The sequence below is a fragment of the Natrix helvetica genome (genome assembly GCF_964273705.1).
Source record: "Natrix helvetica genome assembly, chromosome: 3".
Classification (NCBI taxonomy): domain Eukaryota; kingdom Metazoa; phylum Chordata; class Lepidosauria; order Squamata; family Natricidae; genus Natrix; species Natrix helvetica.
In genome coordinates, this window is record NC_138549.1 from 129,355,473 (window position 1) to 129,375,458 (window position 19,986).

The following is a 19,986-nucleotide window of genomic DNA, read 5'->3' on the forward strand; positions in this document are numbered from 1 at the left end:
AAACTGATCCCTCATCCACACCAAAGTGTTCTGCAGTATCGAAGCTTATGATATTTAAAAATAGAGGCCCTACCCTAATTCATATGTGCCTACAACATGCATGCAATTGCTGATCCACTCATCCCTCTCTCAAAAATTGCCATCGGTCAAGATACTGACAAGGGTTGTAGTGCAGTGTAACTGGAAGACTCAGATTGGGGAAAATACCCATTCCTCCTCCTTTTGTGCAGTTTCTTTCCTAATTTTGCTCCCTTCAATAATGTGATTCTTCCTTTGAACTGCTTTTTCTCTCCAAATTCTCTTCACAAATTGTACTTTTCCATGTTCCCCGTGCTCTCCTGGGAAAGGGAAAAAAATCCAAAGAAACCCTGAATGCTTTGTCTCTTGCTTTATCAGTGAATGAAGGCATGCTGGGGATCTCTAAGTTGTTACCTAGCAACCCTATCCATGATATACTAATATCCTTTCCTTGTGCTCTTTTCCCCCTTAAAATTGCTGTAAGCCTCTCCTTTTCAGTTTCACTGTTTTCATTTTTCAGATCTTGTCATGAACTGAGAGAATTATAGTTCCCCATAATTCTTTCCCTTGCCCCCAAGCATTGCTACCATTTGTCCTTCCTGTTCTTATTTTCAATGGACCACTGTTACCAGAACGGCAGAACCTATATGTGCTCCAAAATTGATATGATTTAGATGAATGTTTTGGATTTTCTCAGATAAAAAAAATGTGAGGTAATGTACATTTTTTTTTCAACCAAATGGTTTGCCAATTAATTGAAAATCTTTTTGTTTCTGATAACACTGCATGAAGGATGATGATTAAAAGTATAGACTGGGGAAAAAAATTCTGGGAAGGAGATATGACTGATATTTGAGCCATGCCTGTATCAGGTCACAACTTTTGACAAAGTGCCATAGTCTATGGCAGGGGTGTCCAAACTTGGGAACTTTAAGACTTGTGGACTTCAACTCCCAGAATTCCCCAGCTTATGGAAATAAACAGAAAGGACTTTGTTGCCATCTTCCCTGGCAGAAAAATGAACTGCATCTTCCAGTATTCTTCCCAATCAGGACTGAAGGCTGTGACTTCTCAGAATTTCAGTGTTAGGATTCTAAAGCATAATCTCTGTACAGACTGAAGTTGATGAGCAGGAAGCCACAGTCCTAGGCTGCAGAAGTCTATTATGCCAACATGGGTTGGGTGCCTTCGAAGCTTATCGAAAAAATGGGTACTGACTCAGAAAGGAAGGAGGAAAGGGAGGGAGGCTCCGCCCACCTTCCCAGACGTCATCACGAATGCTCTTTGCATACACAGAAGGTTCTGCACATATGCAGAAGAACCATGCGTGAGCTCCCAGTTCCGAACCAGTAGCAAAAGTAAGAGAAAACCATTACTGGTATATAGTTATGTATTGTAGAGAACAAATACAGAATATGGTGTTTATATATGGCTTAATTCTTGCCTGCAATAACAGTGTTAATTTAGCCAGAAGTGTCTGGAACCTGCTGCTGAATAAGCCAATTCCTGGTGGACCAAGACTGAGTCTGAGAAAAGTTTGAGGATCTTTGTTTGTTTTGCTTTGCTCTCCTTGTGAAATCAAATGTCTCTTCTCCCTTCCAATCCTTAAACATTTTTCTGAGTTCAAGGCACTGATCTTTCTTGATTGGGGTTTCTCAGGCAGTTTAACATATTTCTTCTATCAGCAAGCTTGTTGTTCCCATTTTAAATATACTTTCTTTCCTTCACACATGATTTGTAAGCAAAAAAGCTAGTCAAACAGAAAGTCACTCATCAATAGTTTCCATCTTCTAAAAATTCACTTCTACTTTTATTTCCACTTTTAGAAAACACTCTAGAGAAACTAGTAGGAGACTAAAGAGAAAATTTTGGTCTTAAATAGACCAAGAATAATTTTACATACTTAATTGGCAGAAGTAGTAAGATTTTGAAGATTTGTTTTAATGGTGGGGATGGTTAATGCTAAAAAAAGAGAATTATTTTGAGAAAAATTCTCAATATTGTAGCTGAACAGTTTTATAGGCCATCACTGATCTTCTGAAATATGAGAATACAGTAGCCAGTGAAATTATTCTTTAAGTTGTCTGCTATAAACCCCGTGGCCAGTCCCACTTGGTAATGATCCATATAGTGTGTTGTATATTTTCAGGTTTTCAAAGGTAATTCCACTGCAGTTGATCAAAACTAACATCATCCATACATAGATACCTGCTTAAAATTGTACATTTCTTACTTGAATTCAAACTGGATTAAAATCAAGTACTGTATGGGGTGCATCTTTGAATGTCTAAACTCCAGATTTATAATTATGTCTGAAGTGGGTTTTGACAGATCTCATCAAAATCTCCTGAATTTAGAAGTGAGTTTTGCCCATTACAGGAATATACCAAGCAGGTACAGGTTAATTTAAAAATCATTAAAAGAATTTTGTCTATTATATAGCTAGGCTTCCTTCTGTTGTCATAAAATATGTTCTGTCTGGGAATCTGACATAATTGCTTTAAAGACTTGTGAAGAGATTATTTCCTCCTCCCATCTTCTCTTCCTCTCTCTTAAATCATGCTTCTACTGAGGAAATCAAAAGAACTGGCTGTATAGTTGCCTAAAATTGATATTTGAAATTATTCTTTGGGCAAGGTTGTTGGAGACTAACTAGTGCCTTTATCTCTCTTTGAAAGCGGAATGAGATGTAGCATGGGGAATATATGATTAACGTGTCCTTCAGTGTTCTTGAGTTATGTAAATGGTTTTCCTGTACATTGTAGAGGGTTGGACTAGAAGATACTTGTGGTCCTGTCCAGCTCCACAGTCGTATGCTTTTCTTCACATACATGTTTTACAAAAGTTAAAGCAAATTCTGGTATTGTTTAGAATAGTAGCATTACGAAAGAGAATGATAACTCATTTCTTCCATACTCTTTCTCCCCTTCATATGTATGAAGCCGCACAGCAGGAGAAAGACAAGTATCTTCATCAGATCTTCAAGGCTATTATCAGCTTTAGGTTGAGCCAGATAATAAAATGGCCAGTGAGATAGATTAATTCATCCTTTGATTAAACTTGGAGCCCTATATACCTATGAATGTTATAAAGTGACAATTGACAGGGGAAATAAAACATTCTAATTATGTGTTTCCTGTTTTGATGGTTATTTTAATTCTGTGCTATGCTGATTTATAAATCTCTGGTTGGTTCTTCAAATCTTGACAGCTCAACCCTTTCAAAATTGTTTAACAAATACATTGCAGACATTTGTATCTTCATCCCATGCTGTCATTAAGGATTACTTCTCGGAATTTATCAGAAAGCCGTAGATCGGATCTTATTTTTTTGACAGATCCCATGTGGTCTGCAGTCTATCTTGTGGGGGGGAAAAAAGAACCAAATGATCTTGCCTCTGCATTCTCTGTAAACTCTATTTGCACAGTTACTAAAATCAAGTCGGGCAATTTTATCTTTACCAAACCAAAACAATCTGGTTTTTTTTTTTTTTAAAAAAAACTCATTTCCTGCAAGTCCAGTGCAGTGCCTGTACGTTGATAAGAGCACAGGAGAAACTTTTCACTCTGTTCTCCATCCTGGAAAACCTCAGAGCAACACAGAAGAATAGGCCAGCAGCAAAGTTTGTAAAGTCTGCAATGTTTTTAAAAAAGTGCTGATATGAGACTGAGGCAAATTTGTGGTTGTTCCGTATGCTGATGTACTCTACTGTATGTGGGTGGTGATTTCCCTCCCCCCCCTGCATGCCTCTATAACCCAGCAAAAGTAGATGTGTGAGGCACAGATGAGAGAAAACTGGACAATTATGTAGTAGCTTTGGGAGCTGTTGTTTCCTGGTAGTTTTTCCATTATCAGGGAATTTTTTTTCTTGCTCATCAGTGAGGCTTTGCTATGAGAAAGAAGAAAGTGCTGGAGCCAGATAAGGACTATAAGGTATGGTGTAAAGATTCTGTGACTTGTATACTCCAATCAGTTGCTCCTAGAGAAGAGTTGTCATGAATAGGCATTTCTGGACCATCAATACAATTTGGTTTTCTTATTATCCAAAACCTGGTATTTTTGATATTAAATGGAATCTTGCTATTTAACGAGTGCTAAAGATGCAGCATAAGTTCAGGTTCACCCTGCATGAATATTGAAAGGGGGGAAAACCTGTTGTAACTATAAAATAGTAGTGACTATGCAGTAGCAGACATGCATATATAGAAATTATATGTATAAATATTGTTTTTATTAATTGAAACAGTAATTTGAATGTTACTCTAGAACAGTGTTTCTCAAACTTGGCAACTTTAAGTCCTGTGGACTTCAACTCCCAGAATCCCCCAGCCAGCGTAGCTGGCTGGGGAATTCTGGGAGTTGAAGTCCACAGGACTTAAAGTTGCCAAGTTTGAGAAACACTGCTCTAGAAGCTAGGAAAGACAGTGGTGCTGGGTAGCTGGCTCGGGTCACAGACAGGCCCTTGGAACTGTCTCTTAAATCAACAAGCACCAATATCAAAGGAGCAAAATCTTTTCCAAACTGCAGTGGTCTGTGTTATGGAAACTTAGACCTGGACCTTAAGATAAAATGTTTCAGTATATTAAAAACAGCAGCACGTGCTTAATGGATACTGGTTCTGATGTTCAAAACAAGCAGAGGGGTTAATCTTCTATCAAAAATAACATTTTTTTTGAAAATGACTCCTTGGGAGGTTGGGCACTTCTGTTTCAAATATATTGAAATAGGAATAATATTTAGTTCTTGGATGATGTTTTTTTTTATCCTGTCATAATTTGTGCCCTGACATCTGACAGCACCTGCATGCTTGTTTAAACAGATAGACGTATAATTGCATAGTTAAGAAAAGCAAGGTCAGTCTCCTTCATTGTAATCTTTAGGAAGTGTCCTTCAACCCCCTTACATGTGGAGGCTTGTTTTGATTTGATTTTAACAAACATCTCAGTTGCCCTGTTGATAGAAGGTGAACTGATAATGCCCTTTTGTTTCTTATGCTGACAATCTATATACTACTCTTGTTATGACTTTAACTGGTGTATCATAGGACAACAATTTTTGAACCAAGGTGCCTCAAATGAGCCAACTTATGAAATGTGTCCAAAATCTGGGACCCATGACTCTCAAGGGAATGAAATTAGGGGAAATTGTGACTGTTTCAGTGTTACTGGCTGCTGCTGCACTGCTTGGCTACTGCTGCTGCGATCACATAATCTTCATTTTCAATGATTGGTAACAGTTTCCCAGCCAGTCTTGCAATCCCTTGGTCTTTCCCCCACCCAGCAGCGCCCACTCATCTGTGTGCTGGTAAGGGGGAGGGGGAGGGCAGGGGAGGGCAGGGCAGGGAAGGGAAGATTTCTGATGCTCCCTGCCAGATTTTCACAAGGAAATTCAATGAGGAAACTGGCAGGAAATCACTCCTGCTCCCACTACTATTTTGCCCTTGGTCATTCTGTTTCTCTGTGTAGGTAAGGAAATACTTCTGAAACAACGACCCAATGGTGTACAGGTTATATAGTTATTTATAACAATTACAGATCAGTCTTATGTGCATATGGATGTATGAAATGTATCATATAACTTGTGACACAGGAATTAAGTGAAATAGTCATTAAAGTTACATTTTCATTGGGCCAATTTTCTAATCAAGTGCAAGTAGTATTCATCCGTTACAAATTATATGAACTTCAGGTTCAAAAAACTTCGTAAAATAAGGATTAAAAGCTAGTCTGTGCACAAATGTCCAGTTCTACGAATAATGAATTAGAAATATTTTGTGTCATCATGAGTGGCTGAGGCAGGTCTTTATGTGCCCCCCCCCAACTTCTACTTTCATGATTTTTAAAAAGGTTTTATTGATGGCTTCCTAAGGAAGGGTCAGACCCAGCTTCCTTAAAAGATGTCAGGAACACCCCCTCTTGCAGCAATGTATTAATTGCTGCACAAACCTACACAGAAGTCACCATCCTGGAAGTGTTTAGTAACCAAGAGGCACATAATATAATAAGATAATATTAATAAGCAAGTAATTGTGCTAACAACAACAGTTGCCGTGTCTACTTCCTCAGTTCCAACAGGATCAAACTGCTCTCAGATAACAGGCTAAGTCCATGCTTTGGGCATCTGTACATAGTTTGGTACAATATTTGACCTTATTTCCAGGTTTATGGTCTCCTTTCCTTGTGAGCACTACAAGCAATTTCATTTTTAGAGGACCATAAATCTAGAACCCTGAGTTCTAATCTACTGGTCTATAAATAAAATAGGTCAAGATTCTGGGGAAAACGTCATTAATATTTCAAGTGAAGTTGTTGACCCCCAATGAGACTCATTAGGGCATTCAGTTTTTTGCAGTCAGAGGCAATAGACACATTCACATTTTGCAGAAAAACTGCTATAGCTTTTTGTCTAGCAATAAAAACTGAAGAGAATGGAAACTGATGACTAAAATCACAGTACATCTTTTAAACCTGAATCTTCCACAAAGTAACTTGCTTGGCTTTGCTATGCTAATTGACTCTGTTGTATTACCATAATAGGAAATATTCTATGTTCCTTACTTCCAAGAAAAGAAAAAAAGAAAAACAAATGAAATATAGGATTTAAAATTGTTATTATCTGATGAGACTTGCAGTTATCTCAATTTTAAGAATTCAAAATATATCAAGAATTAGATAGCAAGAACTTTTATATGCATTTATTAATTGGGTGATTAAAAAGCAATTTTTAAGATTAGGTGACTTTAACAGATAATGTTCCTTCTTTTAACTAATTCAACTTTCCCCCAGCTGATTCCCTCAAGATGTGTTTGAGATTACAATTTTCAACATTTCCAAACAACAAAGAAATGCTGGATGTCGCAGTCTTAGCACATTTGGAGGGAACCACCAGGGTAGAGTATTTTAACTATTTTCCTTACTATTTCTTCCACTATTATGTTCAATCACTCTAATGTTTGTTCCAGAGAAAGAAAATATTTCTCAAAGCTTTACTTGTGTCTTTCTGTGTTCTTTTTTCTCTTCCTGCCTCCTACAACAGTTGGACAAGGGGGATGTGAGCCAACTCAACCTGCCTTCCAATACAAGCCACAGTGATGCTGAAAGCAACATCTGTCTTGATGTTCCAGATGGCAACCCTGACCCACAGAGGACGAAAGCTGCCATTGACCATCTGCACCAGAAGATTCTTAAGATCACTGAGCAAATAAAGATTGAGCAGGAGGCTCGAGATGACAACGTAGCTGAATACCTGAAACTTGCTAATAATGCTGATAAGCAGCAAGCCTCTCGTATCAAGCAGGTCTTTGAGAAGAAGAACCAGAAGTCAGCCCAGACCATTGCCCAGCTGCATAAGAAGCTTGAACATTACCACAAAAAACTAAAGGAGATTGAACAAAATGGGCCATCACGTCAGCCCAAAGATGTCTTCCGGGACATGCATCAGGGACTCAAGGATGTAGGAGCCAATGTTCGGTCCAGTATTAGTGGTTTTGGTGGTGGTGTGGTAGAGGGGGTCAAGGGTGGGTTGTCAGGTCTTTCTCAAGCAACACACACAGCTGTCGTTTCCAAGCCCCGTGAGTTTGCAAGTTTAATACGCAACAAATTTGGCAGTGCTGACAACATTGCCCACTTAAAGGACACTCTGGACGATGGACACCCAGAAGAGGCCTCGCGAACTCTGAGTGGCAGCGCTACCCTCGTGTCCAGTCCCAAATATGGAAGCGATGATGAGTGCTCCAGTGCCACTTCTGGCTCAGCAGCTGGTAGCAATTCTGGGGCTGGTCCTGGGGGCTTGGGCAGTCCTAAGTCTAACACCTTGGAAAGTCATCATTATAACTTTGACACTATTGTAGAAGAACTGAGAGACATTAAAGATATTCAATCCCATCTCGAGGACTCCATGGAAGAACTCAAAGCTCAGCTGCAACGAGACTATACATACATGACTCAATGCTTGCAGGAGGAACGATACAGGTAAGGTTTATTAAATGTCTTCCTGTTCCTCATCAAGGGACAAATGCTCCTCAATGATTTAAAAAATGCCCTTAATTGTTCATTTCCGGTAAAGAATCCCAGCAATGGAGAATAATAAGATGTTGGTTGCTGAGCGTGGGAGAGCAATTTAGCTGTAGATCTCACTTTACAGAGAGCATTGATTATGTATGTATATCATAAGCAAAATAAGTAAAATAAGCAAAAAAACTACATATTAAATTGACACATTCTATTATAATTATAATTCATTATACGATTCTACATATTAGAGGGATGCAGTGGCTCAGTGGCTAAGACACTGAGCTTGTTGATCAGAAAGGTCAGTAGTTTGGTAGTTTGAATCCCTAGTGCCGTGTAATGGAGTGAGCTCCTGTTACTTGTCCCAGCTTCTGCCAACCTAGCAGTTTGAAAACATGTAAAAATGCAAGTAGAAAAATAGGAACCACCTTTGGTTGGAAGGTAACAGCATTCCGTGCGCCTTTGGCGTTTAGTCATGCTGGCCACATGACCATGCAGATGTCTTCGGACAGCACTGGCTCTTTGACTTTGAAACAGAGATGAGCAATGCCCCCTAGAGTCAGGAACAACTAGCACATATATACAAGGGAACCTTTACCTTACCTCAATATGAAAGAAGTTAGGGTAAATTTTATAGCAGGAATTATAACTTGTAGCCAGTAATAGTTTAGGGTTTTATCTTCCATCTTATAGAAGAGAAATGGGGAGCTTTTTTTGGCCAAGAACTGAACTTGCCTTTGGCTGATATATTCGGATCAAAATATGGAGTAAGAAGAAAGAACTATCAAGGGAAAGGGAGAAAGCAAAATTTATTTAACTTAAAACTACTTTAAGATGCAAATAATGCAGCCATTGCCCCATATTTTGCCTCATTTTCCCCTTTGTTGTATTAAAATTATAATTTGGTGGCAACTTTTAGAAATTTTCTAAGTGCTGTGTGCAAGACTTGGTTGAGAGGTAGAATTTTGATCTGCTGGGCAAAACTGTTATAAAGAAACTTACGTTTAAATCTTTTCTTAATTGCTCGTCTGCACTTTTCTAATATTAAGAATACTTAGATCATAATCCTAGGCTTGGAAGTGAGTCAACAAAACTCATATATTTATATGAAAAGCAGTTTACAAAATTGGTTTTACAAACAATTCAGTCACAAATGTCTACAGCAGATCACAGAAAACCTTTCATTGCCTAACAGATGACACAGGCAAATGTTACCTATTTAAATTAAGATATACCTTAGGCAAAAAATCCAAGAAACTGTCTTCCACCACTAGCCTTACAATGAGAATAGGCAGTCATAAATAATTGTTTATTATGTTGCTGGCTCATTCTGTCTAATAGTAGGGGCAGTCTTGAAACAGGATCAGAAGTAATATAAAGGCACTATTTGCACAAACTTGCAAAGTGAGGCTTACTTCTAACTCATATGTTTGCACTATTAACCTTAAAAAAAAAAAAACCAACCTTTTTGATTGAAAAACCCAAGCAGATACACAGTATCCCAAAGAGAATTTGACTTTTTTCTATCCAGGCAAATGGAATGTTGCTGTGTGCTGCATGATTTAGATGAATTTACATTCTATATATGCAGACTATTCTATGTTAATTGCTAATGCAAATCTTTGAGAAATTATTTCCCATTTGTTCAGAGAACAGATTAGTGAGAAAACTGATTTAAATCAGTGACTGCCACAGACCTTTTTTTCCCCCCTGGTGATTTAAATACCTCCACCCTGCTTGCCTGATGGTAGTTTTGAAGAATCTTTTGGAATTTCCTATATAAATTATCTTCAAGAGGAAAGACACCCTATTAATTCATTTTTGTCTATTTATAATACATGAAAGAAAGCCACTCCTGGCTCAGTACTCAACATTGGCTTTTTATCTTCCATAGATGGGAAGTTCAGAATCAAGCAAGCTTTCGTTTCTGGGCCCTAAGAGTTTTGTCAGTGAAGAAAGAATGATGTATTCAGACTTTTTTTTGTAGGGAGGAGCTAATGAACCTAAATGACTGGACATTGTTGCAGAGGTTGTGTTTTTCATGGATCAATTGGAGTTGGGGAGGAAAAGTTAAGCATTGATCTTTCATAGTCTTCATCATGCTGGCCCTCCACCATCATCATGACTGATCCACCTATGAATTAGAATTGGTAGATTAATGTGAACATAAAGTATTTTATCAACAGATATAAATGTTCATATATAAGTAGAATAATGGACACACATTCTCTGCATACAATCAGGAACTGTACAAAGTTTATGGGATATGCTGAAACGGCCAAATATTTGTTCTCATTGGTTATTGTTATTGGTTATCAGTTATATTTTGCATTTTTTCCCTTTTAAGCTCTGTTGAAAAAAAAACTGGAAAATTTCCCAAAATGTTCTGGAAATCAGTTATCGGTAACAGCAAGGATGGAAATAAAACTCTTTGTTCCCACAAGCAGACTTCAGAAGAGACATTCCTTCCTCCCCCACTTCATTTGTTTTCCACTCATTTACATCTGCCCTATGTGAAAGACTAGGAGAGACTTAACATTTAATAGGGAAAAAACCCTAAGGAGACATTAGAACTATATTTATTTTTATAAATTTATTCATACCACCTTTTAATTTATTTATTTGGTCTATTTTTATATTCCCAGAATAGTTTGGATAATAAAATATGAGTATCAAAACAGCCTCAACATCATAAACACAACATAAAACAATAATCTGAATTAAAAATGTATCTGAAACCTTAAGAAAATAAAAAGGTCCATACCTAGTACTGGGGAAAAAAGATATAACAGGTGTTAGAGAAAGAGAGGAGAGCCAGAGTCAGAGATTAGAATAAAACTCCATGAAGTACTGCAGTAGGTTGTGTGTGTGTGAGAGAGAGATTCAAAGTCACCTAATGAGTGGCAAGGATGAGTAGGGACTTAAGCCAATCTTATGTACTACAATATACAATATACTAAGACTGTATTACTATTATTCTTTTCTTCCTAGTATCTATCTCTTCCCACTTATGACTATAGCCATGTTGCTTGTATCTTTCAATTTATATTGTTTTATTAATTTACTAGTATGATTTGATAGCTTATTAGTAACTTGACTATCACGAAATGTCGTATCTTTTTATTCTTGATGAGTGTATTTTATTATCCTTATTTACACTGAGAACATATGCACCAAAGACAAATTCCGAAGACAAAGACAAACTTGGCCAATAAATAATTCTATTCTATTCTATTCTATTCTATTCTATTCTATTCTATTCTTGCCTTGGGTGTCATCACTAAGAAAACACATTTTTATATACAGTAGCCACATGTCTCTCTTTGTCATATGCAAGAGACTTTTTATTGAAGAATTTATTATGTAAATAAATAAGTAATGTATTTACTTTTTATTTCCAAATGAGCATGCATAGGCTCAAATGTTAAGATGTATAGTTTTAAATTATGTACCACCCTCATACCATCACAGAAGTCCTTGGGGAAAGGGGCTGTAACATAATTCGTTAGCAAGAAGCAAGCAAGCAAATAGTTTCCCTTTCCCACGTTCAATATTTTGGAGAAAAGGAACTTGAAAACATGAATTAGGAAGCCCATGTTTATAATTCTGTACATAATACTAAACAATTATATGGCAATTATAAAACTAAATAATTATAAAAAATTATAGATCATCAGATATAAAAAGATCAGGTATGCTTTTCTATGTGGTGTAGCAGAATGATGACATGAGGGAAGAAACTGTCCCTGTGTCTACTTGTTTTGGCATGCAGTGTCCTATAGCAGTGTCCCTGAGGGGAGGAATTGAGACGGTTTATGTAGAGCAGGGATGTCCAAACTTGGGAACTTTAAGACTTGTGGACTTCAACTCCCAGAATTCCCCAGCCAGCTATGCTGGCTGGGGAATTCTGGGAGTTGAAGTCCACAAGTCTTAAAGTTCCCAAGTTTGGACACCCTTGATGTAGAGGATGTGAGGAATCACACATGCAAGCACACACATATACATATTTTAAAGCATGTACATCACACTGGTTTTCCATGATTGGTTCACAGGCTTATTTGTATCAACTCCTGACAAATTGCTGGGGATTTTACAGCAAGATCTTATGTGTAAGTATGAGAAGGCAAATCTCCCTGAAATAAGGAAGGCTTATGTTCAAATAAGGAAAATTGAGATGTTACCAGTAATCTCAAAACAATGCAGGTATGCATAGAACTTTCCTCTTCTTTAAGCTAGCCGTTGGTTGAATGCTTTCTCTTATTTCCGTTGCTCAGGTATGAACGCTTGGAAGAGCAGCTCAATGACCTCACTGAGCTTCATCAGAATGAGATGACCAATCTGAAGCAGGAACTGGCCAGCATGGAAGAGAAGGTGGCTTACCAGTCCTACGAAAGGGCCAGGGATATTCAGGTACAGACTTACCAGGGCTTATGCAGTTGGTCCAACAACCAGTTCTCCAAACACACAGGCATAATTTGGTGTGAATTAGTGGCACATGTCCTCTGACCATTCCAAAAACTTATGGTATACTATACAAATCTCAGATAGGCAGCACTTGCAACCAAGTCTTTTGACTGAAACTCTGGCAAATACCCTCAAGGAGTTTTCTGAATATGGTTGTCTGGAGGTGAAAAAATATAAATGGTTGTGGGGGGGGGGGATCTTTATCCCAGAAGAAAATGAATTCAAACAAATCTTTTCAAACTTGTCAACTTTGAGATGTGTGGATCTTAAACTTCCAGAATTCCACAGCCATCACGTCACGTTTGAGAAACACTGAATTAGACCTATATTTAAATAACAAAGGTTTTTTGGTAGGATTTACCTTTATTTTATTACTCGCCAATAAATTACCTTCTTTTGCCAGGTTGTGGAAAGGTCATAACTCAGAGGAAAAGCAGACAACCTCAGTTGAAATCCTGGCATTTCCAAACTGGGAAAAAGTCCTGGATGAGATCCTCAGGAGTCATGGCGTGTAATACTGAGCTGATAATATTGACGAGCCATTATCTGGCTCAGTATAAGGCCTCTTCCTCCTGCCTTCTGTACTTCTTCTCATGGTCTTTATAACTTAAGGAGGAAAAAACGTTGCTGTGAAAATTTTTAAAAGATGGGGTGAGAGAGAGAGCCAATAGGAGCTTACTTTTACCATTATCCCATGGTAGAAACTAAAGCAGGGTTGTCAAACTCCTGGCCCGCAGGCTGGATGCATCATGCATTGGCCACACCCACATTTGGTTTAGCGATGGGGCAAACACTCCCAATACATTATATGACGCCATCATGACGATGTGACTTTGACACCCCTGAACTAAAGCAAAAGTGTTGGTATAGCACAGTGATGGCTAACCCTTTTCTGAAGGCGTGCCAAAATAGTGTGTGTGCATGCCCCACCCACCTATGTGTGCAACCCCCCCGTGCTTGTGTGTGTAACACCCACCCACCGCCCATGCAGAGGGGGAGTTTTCACCCTCCCCAGGCTCCGGAGTCTTTCCTGAATCCTGGGGAGGGCGAAAAACAGCCCAACAGCCCAACCGGAAGTTCAGGAACAAACTTCTGGTTGGCCTGTTGGGCCTGTTTTTTTTCCTTCTCTAGGCTCCAGAGACTTTCCTGAAGCCTGGGAAGGGCGAAAAAGGCCTCCCCTACCCCTCTGGAAGGCTGAAAATCAGCTGGCCAGTATGCACATGCTCGCTGGAGTGAGGGCTGCCGTGCCGGCAAATATGGGTCCACGTGCCACAGGTTCCCCATCAGAGGTATAGCAGGTTGAAGATAATTTCGGATAGCTGTATCAACAGAGGAAAATATTTGTTGGGTTGAAATTAGAGATACTTGGAGTTCTCTGAGCTTGATTGTTTTCTTGCAAATATTTCATTAACCAAACTAAGTAACATCATCAGAGCAATGATTATGATATAGAATTGATATTCCATTCCTCTTTTTTTTGTATTGTGTTCACTGAAATTTGCTGCTGCTCTCTTTCTGTATAAATAATATGCTGTATAATCTGATGTATAAAAATGTTTCCCTTCTTTCTTCATAAATTATATAAAGTTGAATGCAATTGAGAATTATATTCCCGAAATGTGTTGTTCTGCCCCCACGTGGCAATTCAAGGAACATCTCAGTCTGATCAAGATACTTCAAACAAAATAAATAAGTAAAATATTGAAGGAGATAGTGCATGTTTCATGGACGAAGGCCACTATTTTTTTCTTACATTAAAAAAAAAAAAGATTCATCAGAATTTTTAAGGAAGTGCATCTTCTTCTTTACATTGCTGTGAGATATTACCATCCTATTACTTGGATTCAGCAGCAGTTTTGGGGAGGTTTTTCATGCATGCATGGGCATGTTCAAAGAATCAGGGAAAGCTACACAAGTCTTTGAGGGATGCAGCTGCCTTAGCATTTCAAACTGTGGTTTGAATGCTGAATGCTGAACACAGCCATGTCAAGTGTCTTCCACAAGTTACTCTAATCTTTTTCCATTTATTATTTATTTATTTATTTATTTTATTAGACTTGTTAGCCGCTCCCTCTCCACGAAGGGACTCGGGGCGGCGTACAGTAAATAAAAAATCACATGTTACACAATTAGACATTACACGGAGGAGGTATAAAAGTCCCACAACAATTGTTACAATACATACAACAACAATAATAGTAAGGTTAAAAATTAAAATACCCCAATTTAAAATTTCAAGTTTAAAATTGCCAGGAGGATTAGAGATAGAACTATAGTTGAGCCAGGCCGGCTAGTTGAAAAAGGTGGGTCTTGAGTTTTGTACGGAAGGAGCGGAGGTCGGTAGTAATCCTAATGTCGGGGGGGAGGTCATTCCAGAGGGCTGGGCCCATCACAGAGAAGGCCCTGCTCCTGGGCGCCGCCCTTTGGCACTGCTTAGTGGACGGCACCTGGAGAAGTCCCTCTCTGTGAGAGCGGATTGGTCGTAGGGATGTATGGGGCAGGATGCGATCCCGCAAATAACTAGGTCCTGTGCCATGGAGCGCTTTGAAGATGGTGATCAACACCTTGAAACGCACCCGATAGACCACAGGGAGCCAGTGCAGCTCGCGCAGGAGAGGTGTTATATGGGAGTATCTCGTACTCCCCATAATCACCCGCGCGGCCGCATTCTGGACCAGCTGTAGTCTTCGGGTGCATCTCAAGGGAAGCCCCATGTAGAGAGCATTGCAGTAGTCTAGGCAGGACGTCACCAGCGCATGAGTGACTGTGCGAAGGGCATCCCGGTCCAATAGGGGGCGCAATTGGCGCACCAGGTGAACCTGGTGGAACGCCCCCCTCGCCACGGCTGCCACATTCCACCCTCTTGTGTAGTAATCAAAAATTTGAAAAAGAAATCTCATTGTTCAGACAACTGAGACAATTGCTCCCATCTGATATGAGATATTGATAAGAGAAGGAGCCATGGGAAGGCAATGGAACATGCTCTGAGTGTCTGAGCGATCCTGTTATGTGTATTGTAGAACCCTGCATGGGGGTAACTTCAATGTCACTATAGTGAACAGTAGTGACATTCACCATAAGGAAAGCCAACACACTCTCTTCCCTAAACCATTTAAAAATATGTATTTATTACATGCACTTCTTACACTTGCACGAGGCTTGTGGTAGTTTCCTCTCCATATTATCACCTATCCACTGGTGATGCAGCTCATGTTCAAGTTACATATTAGTATTATCTTCAATTGTGGAAATTCTTAAGGTGACTAAAGAAGTCCCTGTGGGTCACATTAGAACGTCATAATAGAAGATATCACAATATTATAATCATTCAATTTATATACACTTTCCTGCTGCCAGAACATTGTGAAATTTGTTGTAAAAGTTGATTTATGTTAGACTACACAATGGATGCAATCATCTTAGTAATGAACCTTCTGTGTTATAGTGCCTTTCCATAGGTCCAATTACAAATTTGCCTGCTATTAGGTCACTGTAACTAGATACAGTGAACTGAATATAATGATCATTCTACTATAGCTAGGTAAAATAAGCATGCACAAGTTATTGCTTAGTGATCGATTAACTTTGATCCCTTCTTTGTTTGGTTTTTCCCCACAGGAAGCTGTGGAGTCCTGTCTGACTCGGGTAACCAAGCTAGAACTGCAGCAGCAGCAACAGCAAGTGGTGCAACTAGAAGGAGTGGAAAACGCCAATGCCCGTGCTCTACTGGGAAAATTCATCAATGTCATCTTGGCCTTAATGGCCGTGCTGCTGGTCTTTGTCTCCACCATTGCTAGTTTCATCACTCCAATGGTGAAGACCCGCATGCGTCTCCTGAGCACTACCTTACTAGTGCTTTTTGTCTTCCTCCTCTGGAAGCACTGGGACACCATCACTTATCTCCTGGAACATGTGTTGCTACCTAGCTGATTTTCTTGGCAGCCAGTTGCTGCAGCTAGAGGGAGTTCATTTCTTATAGAAAGGAAGTAAAACTGAGGCTACTTCCAGTTGGTTTTATGTCCATTTGGATTGTGCAATTCTCACTTGCTTCCTCTTCAGAGCCTTTTGTTGTTGCGCCCAACATTGTCTCAGCAGTAGGGAGAGTAATTACAGCGAAGCTTATGAAAGGCTTACTGTGTTACACCTCTCCTCTGCAATGTTCTCGCAAGGCGGAATGGGAAGACAAATAACCCCCATAGAGAGCTCAATCTTTCCGATTGTATCCATTTCTTAAATCAGATAAAGGGATGATGATGATGAGGGCAGTAATTCATGTACAATCAAAAGGTCTTCTCAAAAAAGCAGTTGCATAGTTATGTATTTTCATCTATGTTGGAGAGAAGTGATGGAACATTTATCAACGTAGTAATATATGAAGACAGAGGTAAAGAAGATTCGACACTGAACTTTTTTCTTTTTATAACTCATGAAGATGAAAACAATCCAAGAATTAAATTGTGCATACAACAGAAGATAATTCAGGTGACAACGTGGAGCTTAATTTTCCTTCCCATAGGACAACTGAAATTCCAGATATTTAGCTGGACTGCTTCATGTCATGGATTTGTTGTCCTTGTGGGTTGGTTTATGAACTAATGACAACAGGATCTGAGGAGAAAGCATTGAGCCTTCTGATGCAAACTCAACGGTTTTGGTTGGCTTTGTTTTCACTTGTTTTCCTTTTTGATATTTCCATGGACTTTAAAAATACTTATAATCTTTACAAGTGTGCGTGCGTGTGTGTGTATGTAAGTGTGCATGTGTTAATTTATCGATTTCAGAGATTTTCTTTTTAAAAAAACCAAGCATTAGTAAGCAGTCACTTGCCTTCACGTGATGGAGGGCTTTAAAGTGCTCTAATAGCAATAAACCCTCAGTCTGCACAAAATGAATGAGCCACCACTTGAATTCGACAGTGTTCATTAACTAGGAGCAGTAGATAATTTGTCCAACCGTCACGGGGGACTTTGGAGAAATCATATTCTTTGATAGACATTTTCTCATGAAAGGGTAAGCATCTGACATGCATCATCTGGTCCTGGGATATTTCTCTAGTACAGGGGTATCCAAACTTGGGAACTTTAAGACTTGTGGACTTCAACTCCCAGAATTCCCAAGCCAGCCATGCTGGCTGGGGAATTCTGGGAGTTGAAGTCCACAAGTCTTAAAGTTTCCAAGTTTGGACACCCCTGCTCTAGTACCTTTTTGAAGACAGCAATTGTTGCAACTCATTTGATGCCATTTTGTCTTTAGCTGAAGCTATCAGATCATGGCATATTGTAAGTTGAAAGCTTAAATTGTATTGATTTGACTAGGGAGTTTTACGCCGGATGATATTTTAGCATCTGCTCTGATTCTGCCGAGATATACTTGCTTTTCTGGGCAACAGAAAGACTTAATTGCATATTAGGGTTAAACGGCTGGAATCTCAATATCTAACAGAATGAAATGGGAGAGTCCTGAGATAGTGGAGAACGGACACTTCAGGCTTATGGCATGGCTATCCTCATTCTCTTTTTCCACTTTATTCTGTTGCATGTGTAGATATTGTTTGAAAACCATAGGTGTTTATTTTGCACTTGCAAGAACTTTGAACAGCCCTTGTTATAAGATAGGAAAAGGAAAGGCAGCGCTGAGGTCTGTGAGAATCTGTTCATACATAAGTGAGCAAGATAGAAGGAGTTATTTTCCTTGTAACACAGGGAAATTATGAAAGTTTATGTTTTGCAGTAGCTGCTTCCATTCTCCAGCATCAAGACAACCAATAAGGATGCATCTGTTTGACTTCATTCTCCTTAGGACTACTAAAGGCTGAATAACTTCACCCTGTCAAAACAATGATTTTATTCTCCCTTCACTGCTCTCCTGTAACCATACGACACATTGGCTCTTTATTACACAAAACATTCCTGGATTCTTTTGGGTAAAATAATATCTACAGGGAATAATTTTAGGCAAAATAACAGTCATCCTGGTTTAACCCCTGTGTTTTACTCGCTGCTAGCACTTAGAAATGGGGAAATGGTTCTAGTTAAAGCAGCTGAGACCAAAATGGACCTACATGATTGAATAACATCATGGAATTTTGGCCTGAGGCTGATTCTTTTCCCTGTAGAGGCCTAAGTGTTGATTTTACCTCAGTACCATATTTTTCTAAAGACAAAATTCCCTCAAATGTAAGCTTCGTTCTGCCCTTAATAAGCCCCGGAGATGTGAAGAACCCAACTTTCATTTAGGCATCTACCGGATTTGTATATTTTCTTGAAAAAGTCTGAAAACCAGTTTTTATCATCAGTCGCAAAAATAATCTGGTTTTATACTGTAATTTGAATGGGTAACATGTTAAGTGGCGTTAGGATGAATGCTGAATGAGGTAGAAAGGAGATGTTGGTTGCAAGAAAAGTGCTATCCCGGAAGATAAAATAAAATAAACATTGGCCACTGTCAGTGGTGAAAGTGTAATTGTGCAGGATTCGATCTTTCATCTGTGTTTTTTTTATTTTGCACTGTTCCTGACTTCTCCCTGTCAGTACATGACAGTGGGAATCGGAAAGCAAAGTGGCTTTATTAAAGAAAGTTTGTGGTGCTGTTCCTAGGTGCTGTTCCTTGCTTTCAACAGCAATAGGAGAGTATAATTATTTGGGATGTTTGTCTCTTACTTCTATTCCCCATTCCATTATTTCCCTTTTCCTCTAGTGATCTATTGCAGGGGTTTCCAACCTTGGCAACTTTAAGACTTGTGGACTTCAACTCCCAGAATTCCTCAGCCAGCATCGCTGGCTGAGGAATTCTGGGAGTTGAAGTCCACAAGTCTTAAAGTTGCCAAAGTTGGAGACCCCTGATCTATTGGCCTGTATATGCCATTGTACACATTAGAAGGTATATATTTTGATCTGAATGTTTGAAAGGATAAGTTTAAGTATAAATCCATGGGAGAAAAGCTGGTGATCATTCCAAGCTTGGGGAAAAGCGCAAACAATCGATTGCCATAATTCTTTGTGGCCTTAGATTGCATAGCTCATTTACCATCCCAGATTCAGCTGACTCAGAATACTGTTCCCTCCCCGCCCCCTTTGCTCCCCGAGGTGTGTGGCATTGGCCACATACCGAGTTTCCCGAAAGCCTAAATTTCTGCCTCTTTAGGATAGATCTGTGCATGCTATGAAAATGATTCAGAAGGGCTGCTTTGGGCCTCAGGCAAGCACAACACTTCTTCTCTGTTCATTAAAACAGCCCCCCCTTTGCAGGCTGCTGCACAAGCCTGAAGAAAAGAGGCAGCTCCTTTAGTCACCCCATTAATGGGTTGAATTCACTCCTTGAGGCTGCTTTGAGACATAGGAGAAACTGCTGTTTTCCCAGGAGATCTGCTCTCCCTCTGAATATTTTCGAAGCATACTATACCTTAGTTTAGGATCCTTATCACGCCATCAGTTATACCATTATATATTTAAATATATGTATGGAGGATTCTCATGATACTGTATGTTCAAGTCTA

The 19,986-nt window shown here is 39.2% G+C and overlaps 1 protein-coding gene across 12 annotated transcripts in view; it reads left to right on the forward strand.

Moving 5' to 3' along the window:
- TMCC2 (transmembrane and coiled-coil domain family 2) overlaps positions 1 to 17,580 on the forward strand; it is a 96,676-nt gene extending 79,096 nt beyond the window's left edge. For all 12 annotated transcript variants that reach the window (XM_081948560.1, XM_081948564.1, XM_081948565.1 and 9 more), the window contains 3 exons: positions 7,054 to 7,988; positions 12,302 to 12,437; positions 16,110 to 17,580. In XM_081948560.1, the coding sequence (XP_081804686.1) occupies positions 7,054 to 7,988; positions 12,302 to 12,437; positions 16,110 to 16,421 (1,383 nt within the window). In that variant the 3' untranslated portion in view covers positions 16,422 to 17,580. The remainder of the gene's footprint in view (positions 1 to 7,053; positions 7,989 to 12,301; positions 12,438 to 16,109) is intronic.
- Positions 17,581 to 19,986: the final 2,406 nt, after the last annotated feature.